General features: G+C 37.1%; 1 protein-coding gene across 2 annotated transcripts in view; it reads left to right on the top strand.

The window, feature by feature from the left end:
• CPEB4 (cytoplasmic polyadenylation element binding protein 4) overlaps window positions 1–12,101 on the top strand; it is a 79,540-nt gene that overhangs the window by 53,492 nt on the left and 13,947 nt on the right. For both annotated transcript variants that reach the window (XM_012808931.2, XM_003781931.3), the window contains one exon: window positions 9,973–10,146. In XM_012808931.2, the coding sequence (XP_012664385.1) occupies window positions 9,973–10,146 (174 nt within the window). The remainder of the gene's footprint in view (window positions 1–9,972; window positions 10,147–12,101) is intronic.

The raw sequence follows: 12,101 nt of genomic DNA, 5'->3' as shown, positions 1-12,101 counted from the left end.
CCATGTTTATTTCCCACTGTTCAGTTATTAGAACTGGTAGGGTGAGATTGAATTGGGGTTCCCAGGTAGTAGAGGCAGTCCCTTACCAAGGTGCTAGGCTTTGTAATTGTGGCTTATCTCTTACAAACTTACAAAGGCCCCTTTCAGAGTTTTGGCCGGAGACTCTGAGAACCTACTGGGTGAGATAGCACAAACTAGCTCTGTTTTGGTATCAGCCAACCTCTGTCCTATTGTAGGAAACCACAATATTAGGTTTAAATCTCAACTGTGAAGAGATACAAACAGCTGTGGTGCCCAGCCCCCACCCTTCAGTTCTTTTCTGCTACAGAGCTTTGAAGATCAATCTCAGAATCTTCCTGTGTGGACAGCCCCAGACACAGGTTCTAATTAAATTGTCTCAGGCAGTGCAAACCCTGCTCAGCAGAGAGGGATTCAAGGGTCTCCAACAGCACAATTAGAACCAGAGATCCAAACTTCTGCCCTCCAGACTTAGTCCACACTATTGTTTGCTTCTCTGCTCATAGGCCCAGTTGGAACCAGAGGCCACACTCCCACCCACTCATCTCAGTCCACATCCAGCTAGCCTCTGCTTGCTAGACCAGTTGGAGTCAGGGGACCAGCCCTACCTGCCAGTCTCCGTCCACTGCCTGACAAGCCTCTGTTCGCGGGCTCTATTAGAGACAGGGCACTGTACTCTGCCTATAGGTCACCTGGTAAGCCTCTGTTCACCTACCCTGCTGGAGACAGGGGACCACACCCTAGCTCTCAGGTCTTGGTTCATACCCTGTAAGCCACTGCTCAAGGGTTCTGCTGGAATCAGGGGACCGTGCACACCTAGCAAGCCTCTGCTTGCAGGCCCAGTGGGGGCTAGGGTCCAGCCCTGTCTGCCGAACTCAGACCCCACAGGGCAACCACTCTCCAGCTGTTAGTGCTGTCAGAGCGAGGGGTTCTGCACTCTGTCCCAGCAGACACAGCCCAAACCCAGGATCAACACCACTACTGGCTGGGCGTAGTCATAACCAAGGGACTGCTCCTCCTCCCGCTGAGTGTCCCCTTCTTCCCATACCCTCTTTCTTCCCCAGTAGTCACAGATTCTGTCCTGATGGTTAGCGGTCCACACTCTGCCCCTATCTCAGGACAAGACCAAACACTCTATGCTTTGCAGGGGGCAGAACTTCAGACCATCATGTGAAGGGGAAAGGGTACTGGGAGTTTGGACTTGTGGGGTAAAATATCCATTCAACTTTATGCCTGGTCGGGTGGTGTCTCGGTTTATAAGTGGGACCTCCCCAGAGAAAGAGACCTGGAGTTTAGCGGCTCTCTCCAGTGATGTAAAATGAGAGGTCTTTTGTTCTCTGTTCGCAGATACAAACTCCTCCCTTGGGGGAGAGGTCCCCTGTCCTCTAGTCATAGGCTTTGTACCTGTAATTTGTTTTCTTGAATGCTCTTCCTTGGAGTTACAGCTTGCCGAACTTGTTTCTTGGATCAGCTCCCCACCTTTGGCTTCATAGACTCCAATTCCGTCTAGTTTTTCTTCTTCTACTCAGGAGCCTCTGCTGAAGGTTGCTACCAGTCAGCCATGTTCCCAGAATTCCTCATTGTCCAATTTTAAACCTGAAAGGAGCTGGTCTTTTTTGTTTGTTTATAAGCTCCACACTTTTAATTCTTCATATATCAGTTGAAGAAGAAGCTCATACAGGTTCAGGTTATTTATTTATTTATTTAGTTGCAGTTTTGGCCGGGGCCTGGTATATAGTGCCAGTGCCCTACCCACAGGTGCTGCCCCATGAGCTGGTCTTTTCTGTCCACCATAAGTAATCTATCCAGTTTTTAAAAACCTTTAAGAGGGTGATTATGTAGCCTTTGTACTGTTTCAAATAACTTTCTGAGCTCCCCCACACCAAATGTCTATTGAGTTGAAGACTATTTCTTGTTTTGTTGGATAAAAATATGTAGGAAATGTTTGCGCTCTTCCTTACATGAATGCTTTAACATGAACATTTGAATTTCAACTAATTTTTATTATATAATTTGTTTTGAAAATTTTAAGCAATCTTAGAGCTTTTTGGAAAGAAGTAGGGCTTAAACCCTCAATAAATATAAAGAAAAAAGTCAGAGTAGTCCAGTTGTCCACCAATTTTTGGCAGTTTATATCGGAATAATGTTGAAATTTCCTTGTCCATGTGTAAATGAGGTTTACTCACCCATAGATCAAATTACTTATTATTATTATTGGTCTTACTCAATCATCAATGTTCATACTATGCTGTGACCTTCATATACCACTCATGGCTTGTAAAAGGCAGTGCCAATATAATTCAATAGTGATTGATAACTGCTAAGAATGTTATAGTATACATTCTAAGGAATTATTCAGTTTATTGCTGTTTTTTTAGTTGTAGAGGTTTTTTTTGAGGGACAATCGTGTGGGAAATTTTTGGATTTTAAATATATTTAAAAACCAAATTTTCTAGTTACTTTTTGGATGGTGTGTTAGTTTGCTAGGGCTGCCTTAGCAAGAGCCACTGGCATTGACTGTATGGATTAAATGGAAATTTATTGTCACACAGTTCTGGAGGCTAGCAGTACAGGATGGAGATGTCACCAGGATTGACTTTTTTCCTAAGGCATCACTCCTTGGTTTGTAAGATGGCTGTGTCTTCACATACTTTTTTCTCTGTGCACGTCTGTTTCCTGATCTCTTCTGAGAAAGGCACCAGTTCTATTGGATTAGGGGGCCACCCTCATGACCTCACTTAACTTAATTACCTCTTTAAAGATTCTAGGCATCGAAGGTTAGGATTTCAACATACAAAATTGGGGTGAGGGGAGACCATCCAGTTCCTAGTAAAAGTAAGATGCCTTTTATTAGTAAATTTCATGTAATGCGAATATAGTTAGAATATTCATTTTATGGTTAGGGAAAGTAAGCCTGAAACTTAGTTTCTTAGCTAAGTGAGAGAGAGTGCTAAACATAGGCCAGATTTAACCTCAAATTCCTCTAGAGTATCTTGGTTTTAGCTCTAAGATAGACATTGGATTAAAAGACTAATTTTTTTAAATATAGCTTGAAGCTTTATTTTATCTAAGAAACTGTCACCACCTCTATATATATAGAAGTACCCATGCATTGTACTTTTTTTTTCTTCCCCAAATCTCCAGTTCCATTGCTTTAGCCCTTAGGTTTAGCTGCTTCAGACATGGCATAAGACAGTTACAGAACAGCAACAAATGTTAGATTTTAAGAAACTCATGTATATATTAATATTTCCTTTCCTGTGAGGATTTCTGTTCACTTAGTAGCAATAACTAAATATTTACTTGTCCCAGAGGAGGAAGTTAGTAAGAAATCTTTCAAAAGATAGTATAGAACATGTCTCAAACTATTCACACAATAAAAACATTAGTATCCCACTAATATTTTGAAATTAAAAAGAAATAAAAAGCACATCTCTTAATTATTGGTTTTGGAATTAAAGGAAGAATATTATTTGCTTGGAGTGAGAGAGAAATCTATCAAAAGGGAGGCTATAATTTACCCAAGAGAAATGTATATTATGGTCACCTACTGAAAATGTATATAATATGATTCTTGTTGCTACAGTAAGGATCATGCTAAAAAATCCCTTTGTGGAAAAGATACTATGAAAACATATTGTAAACTCTAAAGTGCTATACAGTTGTTACCCTAAGAATAGTAATGAAAAGCCAAGAGTGATTGTTGAAAGATCTAAGACTATATACATTTGAATTTACTTTTTCAGAAAACTAGGAAATTATTTTTTGAGCATGTGATTGACAATTACATAAACATATGGTATCTTACTCTCTGACTTTCTCTCCATTTTTTAAATAAGGAAAGTGAGGTTAGAGATATAAAGAAACTAGAGTTGCACTCTTTGCCTTCTGTAAGGTAGGTCTTTACAGATAATAAAATCATATCCTTAGCATGCATATATATATATATATATTTTTTTTTTTTTTTTTGCAGTTTTTGGCCAGGGCTGGGTTTGAACCTGCCCCCTCCAGCATATGGGGCCAGCGCCCTATTCCTTTGAGCCACAGGCACTGCCCCCTTAGCATATTTTATGAACATACTTTAAATGTTGTAGTGCCAATAAGCTAATATAAGCACAAGCCAATGTGACGTAGGTAATTCTAACTATGAAGCATATATGTAAATTAATTTTATAGTATTCAGCCTGTAAAATTAGGGGCTAATTTATAAAATCATTTGCATCTTTCTTGAATTACATGCTTTGATATTTGTAATGATTGTATTTGCTTTTTGGTTCTACCATCTTTATTCTTTTGTTGACAGATTAACTCCTTTTAGTACTAAGCTTTTGATTATATCTTTTTAACTGATTTATTAATTTGGCTAATTTCCCCCACATTTTTTTTCAGTCTTACTGAAAAAGTAAGTTATTTGATAATATTTGATCATCTAAGCCACTACTCCCCACACACATTTTTTGTCCAAAGAGAATTTCAGTCTGCCTTTTCACTATGGGGGTGGTGAGAGGAGCATACACGCTGAGAGCCTACAGTGTAGATCATAGTAACCTGAATAGAATCATTTTTTTCATTGCCTTATAAAACCTAGTAGAGTTCATCCTTTATGGCCTAAAGTCTTAATGTTTACAAAATTGGTTAGATACTTTTGTAGGAAAGGGTGCTTTTAAAAAATATATCATTTTTTTGTTTTTGATAAAAGTACCAAGAAGAAAACTAAAAAGGGTCTATTGACAAATACAGCATGCACAATAATAATAAAATCAAATGGTACAGAAAAGGATAAAACAAGAAGTAAAAGGCACCCCCCCCCCATCTCCATCCCAGTTTCTTACAAAGGTGTTCAACTTTTTGGCTTCTTTGCACCACATTGGAAGAAGAGTTATCCTGGGCCACACGTTAAATTTATAAACACTAACAAAAGCTGATGAGCAGTAAAATAGGTCCATGCATAATCGTCTTAATATCTACCACCACAAGTAAGCAAAAGCATCCTCACATAAAGTGCATGCGACCCAGGGGCCATGGGTTGGACACCCCTGCAAGTCTAAAGGTTCTTGTAGTTGTTTCTAGAAAAATGATTTATGTGTAATCTCATATATGTATTTATATTTCCTTTATTTTTAAATTTACACAATATGGATTATACACACTTAGATGCCTCATGCCAGCTGCATTTTAGAGAGCTTATAGGCACATGAATATATGCCACATTTTAAAATGCTATATGCTAAGAATTTCTTCTTAAGTACATATCTCTATTATAGATACTTTGTTGTCTTGACTGTTGTAAGTGTTACAACAAATAAGAAAAAGATACTTTTACGGAGATAAATAATACTTTGTTTTTATATTGAAATGTAGTGAGAGAAAGTCAGAAAGTCCTGATAAGTCTTTCTGTACCTTTTCTGCAAATCTGGGATCACAGATTAGTGGAATATTTTATTAGAGGGAACTTGGTGCTAAATATAAGGCTAATAACAGGGAAAGAAAGCATTTGCAAGCAATCCTGTTTGGGAAATAATGTATTTATCAATAGCACACATCCAGAAGTTATAAAAATTTATGACCATAATATTTTAAGTCCATTTCAACATTCTTGTATCCTGTTAGTGTTACGTTAAATTATTGAGGACGTTATAAACCAAAACAGAGAAACAATAAAAGAGGATAAACAAAGAAGTAGTATTCATTTTGATTCTGATGAGGACTTGGGAGATTTTTATACAATGGTAATAGCATGTATTTTAAAAATCATTTAGCAGTCTACTTTTTGGCAGCTAAAGGAGAATGCTGAGCATGGTTATTTCAGATGACTTAGCTTGAACTTTCCTAAAATGCAGATTCCTTGAAACATAGTCACAGCCATTATGTGTGAGAAACATCAAATAACAAGCAACATTTGACAGTCACAGGGTTGGAAACCTGTCTGATGTTTTCCTCAGGAAAGCAGTAAGGACCTGTAATGACTATTTTGTCACAAAGTTTGTGCCAGTATAATTTGAAATAGGTGAGAAAAAGGTGCTTAGCACGTCTTTCATATATATATAGGATAAAGTAGCACCACTTAGCATTCTGTTAATATCTGGGTTCTAGTTACATAGATATGTTCACTCTGCGGAAAATGCATTGAAATTACAGTTTACTTTTCTGTTATACATCATGTTAAAATTTATACAAAAAATGTATAAACTATTATCAGTGGAACTCAAAAATGCATTCTCATTTTACATGTTCTAGAATGCCATTTTTTAAATTTTTTTCAGCATTAATTTATATTGATTTCCCTATTGGGGCAATTTTTATGGTTGTAAACATTATACGTTTATAGCCTGTTTTTTCTTAATGTGAGAATTATCTGCATAGTTTTCAGAATTTAACCATGAATTCTTCCATATGGACTAGCTTAATTTTGCAGTATATAATCATAGTTTTGAAGTACACATTTGAAAATGTCAAGGGTATTTAATTTTAGCTTTTAATCCATAGCCCTTAAAGTTCTTGAAACTATATTTATTTTTGAAAAAGAAGCCATGAGAGTTTCTACTTTAATTCTGTAGCTTTAAAAAGCCTGTCCTTTTCAAATATCTGTTTTCTCAGAAATGCAAGTCGTAGCATCATCAATCAACTTTTCAAGGTTTGACAGAACCAAGATTTTCAAATCATTAATTTGTTTCTCCAAACTCATGTCTTTGAAGCAATTGCATTAATGGAATATTCTTAAGCTTCTGCTTTTGTGATATCACTTTTCTCTCTAACGTGTGTCTAATTAACTAAATCAGAAAATACCTTTTCTTCCCAATCTTTAGACCTATTGAAGTGAAAATCTAACTGCTCAAGGGAGATGACATGTTATTTTAATCCATTTGCTCAAGTACTTTGGTTAAACCCAGGGCTGTCTATTAGTGGTAAAAATGCATTTTAGTATGAGATATAGTTTTATTTTGGAGAATACCAACATGGTACTCCTCTAAGTTACACTTATTTAGCATTAGTCTAGCAGGCTAAGTAACATTAAAAACTCTCACCAGTTTGTGTAGTGACTTCTTAAAGGTGCTATACCTTCTAACTCAAAAACCTATCCCAGTTTGTTGCTTAAACCTCATCCCCAGCCAACCCCCCACTTTCCATATGCTTCTGTCCTGGCCACCTTTCCAGCACCCATGCCTGTGACATTACCAGGCCTAGGATGCCCTTGTTATGTTTTTCCTTAAAGGGCCACCTCAAGTTCTTCCTCCTCACTCTTTCATCAGGACCAGTTACTCCTCTTCTGTTCCTGTTGCCCCTTGCACCTGCCCCATAGCTAGTATAGCAAAAAGCATGGGACGTTATTACTATGTGCTTTAAGGTTGCTAGTTCCTTGAGATCAAGGCCATATGCTGTTTATCCACAGAACCTAGTAAGATCAGGCAGTCAAGAAATGTTGCTGAATAGAACTGAGAGGGTTAGGCAGGTTAGTCTTCTAAGTGCCAATTTGTTTTAGGGAAGATATTTTCTCAAAAGTTTCCTGATTTAAAGTTTATACTGTCATTTCCCGAATATTCAGATATATGTTCCAGGACAGCTAAGTACCTTTTCTTTTTTCCCTCGGCTGCAAGCTACTTGGTCATAAAAATGCCAGACCTTTTACTTTTCAACATTTGGTACTTGGTAGATTTGATTAGGGACAAGAAACTGTTGGCTAAAAAGAAGTTTATTATTAACTTGCCTAAAGATTTCATTTGTTATTATTTTCTTTTGTATTTTAGGGATTCACTGAGAAATGCTGTAAAATTTTTGTTTATCTTCTGTTGAGGAAAAAGTCAGGAATTGAATATTGGTATACCAACTAAATTGCTAGTTAGGGAATTCTGAGAGAAAATAAGATTAATATGGTAATAGTTGATTCAGATCATGTTACATGGTACCTTAGTTTCATTATAGTTTGAACCTTTGGTGACAATTACAGCAAAAAGCTTCCGTTAAAACAGTTACGATACGTTAAAGCTTTATAATGTTCTTGAAGAACTTAAAAAAAAAAAGAATGCATTAAATTGACCTCTCACCATCCAGTTTCTTGTTTTTGAGACATTTTCCAGGAAATGAAGAGTATAGCCAGTTTTCTTCAGTTTCAAAAGATGGTAGATAAAATCACAGTTGATTCTTTTGACAATGTTTGAAAGGTTGTTTTTTTGTTTTTTGTTTTTTTCTCATTTGACATGCAGCAAGGACATATGGGCGAAGGAGAGGTAACATTATTGTTTCTAACTTTTAAATGTATCAGATTGTATACAACTTGAGTTGTGTTTGGAGAGGACCACATTTCTTGCTCAGTTTCTACCTTGGTGGGGAGTGGGGCTCGGGAAATAAAACGTGGCTTTGATCCTTACATAGTTTTGTGGTATGGTTAACATTTTAGACATTCTTACTTGAAGGAGTTAATAAGCTCTAGAGAAATTATCAGAGCAGTAGGATTTGGATCCAAGTGATTTCCCTATATTGTACTAGAAACTCAACTTATTTATAGTTGAAGATTTGCCTTTTTTCTTTCTGAAAGGAATTTCTTCGAAAAAAATTAATCTTTATAAAGGAACATATAGTCAGCCTAGTCTCAAAATACCTTGGAAGTTTGATTACATTTGTGTACTTAATGTCTACTTTTTTTTTTTTAATAAAGGAAGTGGAGTACATTTGGTTTCAAATGAGATAAGCTCAATAAATGATTAATCCTATGAATTTCAAATATTGGGGAAAACAGTTCTGGAATTTTTAGGGAATTTTAAAGCATCATTTCCTAAGGCTCTGAATAAACCTTATTCTTGCCGCCTGTTAGTATTTGTCTTTTTATAGGAAAGAAAGACTGTTAAATAGCTTAGATTTCAAATATAAGTGATATTTGAAGATCATTCAGGAAATAAACTTCAATTTTATAATAATTTTTTGTCTTCATTTGATGTATGGTATTATAAGATAAATTTGTAACAAATATCCCATTATTATTTGTGTTTAGTAATGGAAATTGAAGACAAGTGTGGCAACAAAACAACATTGGAATATTTCCATAAAGGAAGAGCACTTGAGATGCGTTTCTAGAGGCTCCGTTAACAAATTCCTCATGTAGTACCTAGAAGTAAATTGGCAGCTGAAAAGTGATAAAATAGTGCTTGAGAGATTCTGCAGCTATTTATAGCTCTGTGTTTTCCTTATGATTTAAAAGTTTATATTTTGCTGTCAGGTAAATACGAGAAGACTTGTTACATACATTGGCATTGCTGGTGTTTTCTGGATGATAGGATTTTCAAACAGCAAGTTTAGTGACTAGGTTTTAGAAATAGATAACATTCTTAGCAAGCTGATAATTGCCCAGCTAATAATAAATACATCTTAGATGTCTTTAGTAAGCCTAAAAATCTTTAATTCTATAAAACTATGCAATGGATTGACCAACATTAAGTGGATTTTGATTAAATCCCATTAGTTAAGGAAAATTAAAATGAGCTCTCACTTTAAAAATTGACTTGTTCATTTTAAGCACATACCTAGAGGAAATTGTATAAGCTATATTACTTGATCTTTTAAAGAAATTTAAGTGATCCAGTGATTTATATCCAAGTTTACTACTTAGTGTACATATCTAGGTTGCCAGTAGCCTTGGGGGCCTGCCAGGTCATCATGGGCTGTTGCCAGCTGCTTTCTGAAGAGTGCTCCCTCCTACTGTACTTCCAGTTCACCTCCCTGAAGTTTTCGGATCCCAGTCGGGTACTTGAGCAGTCCCTTATTTAACCATGTACTTTCTCTCTGACTCAGTCAGGACTTTAAGGTGATGGGTTTAAGAGCATGTCTAAAGGATTCTGTTATTCAGTGAGAAAAATAAAAGTAGCAGTTTTATTGAATCCGCCTTTGTCCTTGTTTCGTGTGCATGATAATCAATGGCAAGAAAAATTTTCTGTTAGCTTTTTTTCCTGCTTTCTGTTCCAGGTCAGTCTTCACTGTTCCCAATGGAAGATGGGTTTTTGGATGATGGCCGTGGGGATCAACCTCTTCATAGTGGCCTGGGTTCACCTCACTGCTTCACTCACCAGAATGGGGAAAGAGTGGAACGATATTCTCGCAAGGTGTTTGTGGGCGGATTGCCTCCAGACATCGATGAAGGTATATTTAGAAAGCAGTGTTCACAGCAGAGTGCCCATATGGTGCCCACATGGCAGAGTGCACATGGAGGGAACTTATGGATCGTAGTTACCATTGTTATAATGACAATCTTAACTGGCTCCAGGAATTCAGTCTTGATGATTTTGTTCTTGTGTCCTTTCTTCCTGTCATACCATATAAGATTAGTTCACAGAAGGAACTAATGGAGCAGGGCTGTGTGAACCATCTAAAGCAAGGGATTGGACTGTATGGGATAGAGTATAAACATCACTGGGAAAACTTCCCAAGGTTTCTCTTGTTGTGGGCAAGCATGGGCGCTAATTGCCTTTTTGTCTATACTGCCTTGTATAGTTCAATTATGTATTTCTTAATTTTTCCCCACCTTTTATGATCATTCCACAAATATATAGTTCATTGTTTAAAAGTTTAAAATCTTAGATGAAGCAAGAACTTTTGAAAACTACAGCCTACAGTTGTACTTCGAGAAAGGGAATCTTAAGAGTTATATCACTTTGTATTTTTTAATCCAAATGTTTACAGTGTCCTATATTTTTTAATATAAATGTTTACAGCATTTTAAACAGTGCCTTTAAAATATATGCACTGTTTGTAGGCTTGTTTATGGAAGTCCCTGCTTATATAGCATTTACATTCTAGTGAGGGGAGGCCCATAAACAAGGTGTAAAGATGCAAGAAAATAGCTGGGCATAGTGGCTCACACCTGTCATCCCAGCCCTCTGGGAGACCAAGGTGGGTGGATTGCCTGAGCTCACAGGTGTGAGACCAGCTGAGCAAGTGTGAGACCCCATCTCTAAAAAACAGATGGGCATTGTAGAGGGTACCTAGAGTACCATCTACTTGGGAGGCTGAGACAAAAGGATCTCTTGATCCCAAGAGTTTGAGGTTTCTGTAAGCCATGACACCATGGCACTCTACTGAGGATGACAAAGTAAGATTCTGTCTCAAAAAAAAAAAAGAAAAGGATGCAAGAAAATATCAGAGAATAAGTGTTGAAAAGCAAACATGATGGTGTGATATATGGACACAGGGAGGCTTCTAAGATTAGGTGATTGAGGAAACCCTCTTTAAAGAAGTGATTTGTGAGCTGAGACCTGAATAAGGAGCGAAACCCTGCAAAGATTTAGAATGATAGTTGTTCAGGAATAGCTATTCATCTGTGGTGGTAAGTAACCCTGATAAAAATCCAAGTAGCAGACCTTATCGCAAACATGTATCTTTGGTGGTTTTCCTATTTTCTTTTGTCTTGGTTTCCTGAAGGGAAATGGAAATAAACTAATGCATATATGGAGAATAGAATAGATTTCTGTAAAAATCTGTAAGGTCTAATAATAAGTTTAATAACTTCCATTTAGACTGGGATCAAACTTAACAAGTCACTTCTTTAAAATGATCAGTTTGGTTGGGTGTGGTGGCTCATTCTTGTAATTCCAGAACTTTGGGAGTTTGAGGCAGGAGGATTGCTTGAGGCTGGGAGCTGGAGACCAGCCTGAGCAACACAGTGAGATCCTATCTCTACAAGAAATAGAAAAATTATCTGAGTGTGGAGGTGTGTGTCTATAGTCTCAGCTACTAAGGAGCCTGAGGAAGGAGGACTGGAGTTTGAGGTTGATGTGAGCTACAATGACACCACTACACTCCAGCCTGGGCAATAGTGCAGACTCAGTCACAAAATAAAAATAAAAAGATCAGTCTTTTAAACTTGAGACAAAAATGGTTCTAAAAAAGCCAAAGATTGAAATAAACACATGGTTTTTTTTGTTTTGTTTTGTTTTTGCCTATAGTAAAATATCCTGGTGGAAGCTGTGCTAACAACTAACAACTCTCTATCCTGCCCTCAGAGAACATAGCTTAAGAGTATTGTGTTCTGGCTTGGTGCCTGTGGCTCAAGCAGCTAAGGCCCCAGCCACACACACCTGAGCTGGCGGGTTCGAATC

The sequence above is a fragment of the Otolemur garnettii genome, unplaced genomic scaffold (assembly GCF_000181295.1).
Source record: "Otolemur garnettii isolate 467f Iridium unplaced genomic scaffold, OtoGar3 scaffold00003, whole genome shotgun sequence".
NCBI lineage: Eukaryota > Metazoa > Chordata > Mammalia > Primates > Galagidae > Otolemur > Otolemur garnettii.
Note: the sequence above shows the minus strand (reverse complement) of the source record. Positions and strands in the feature narration are given on the sequence as shown.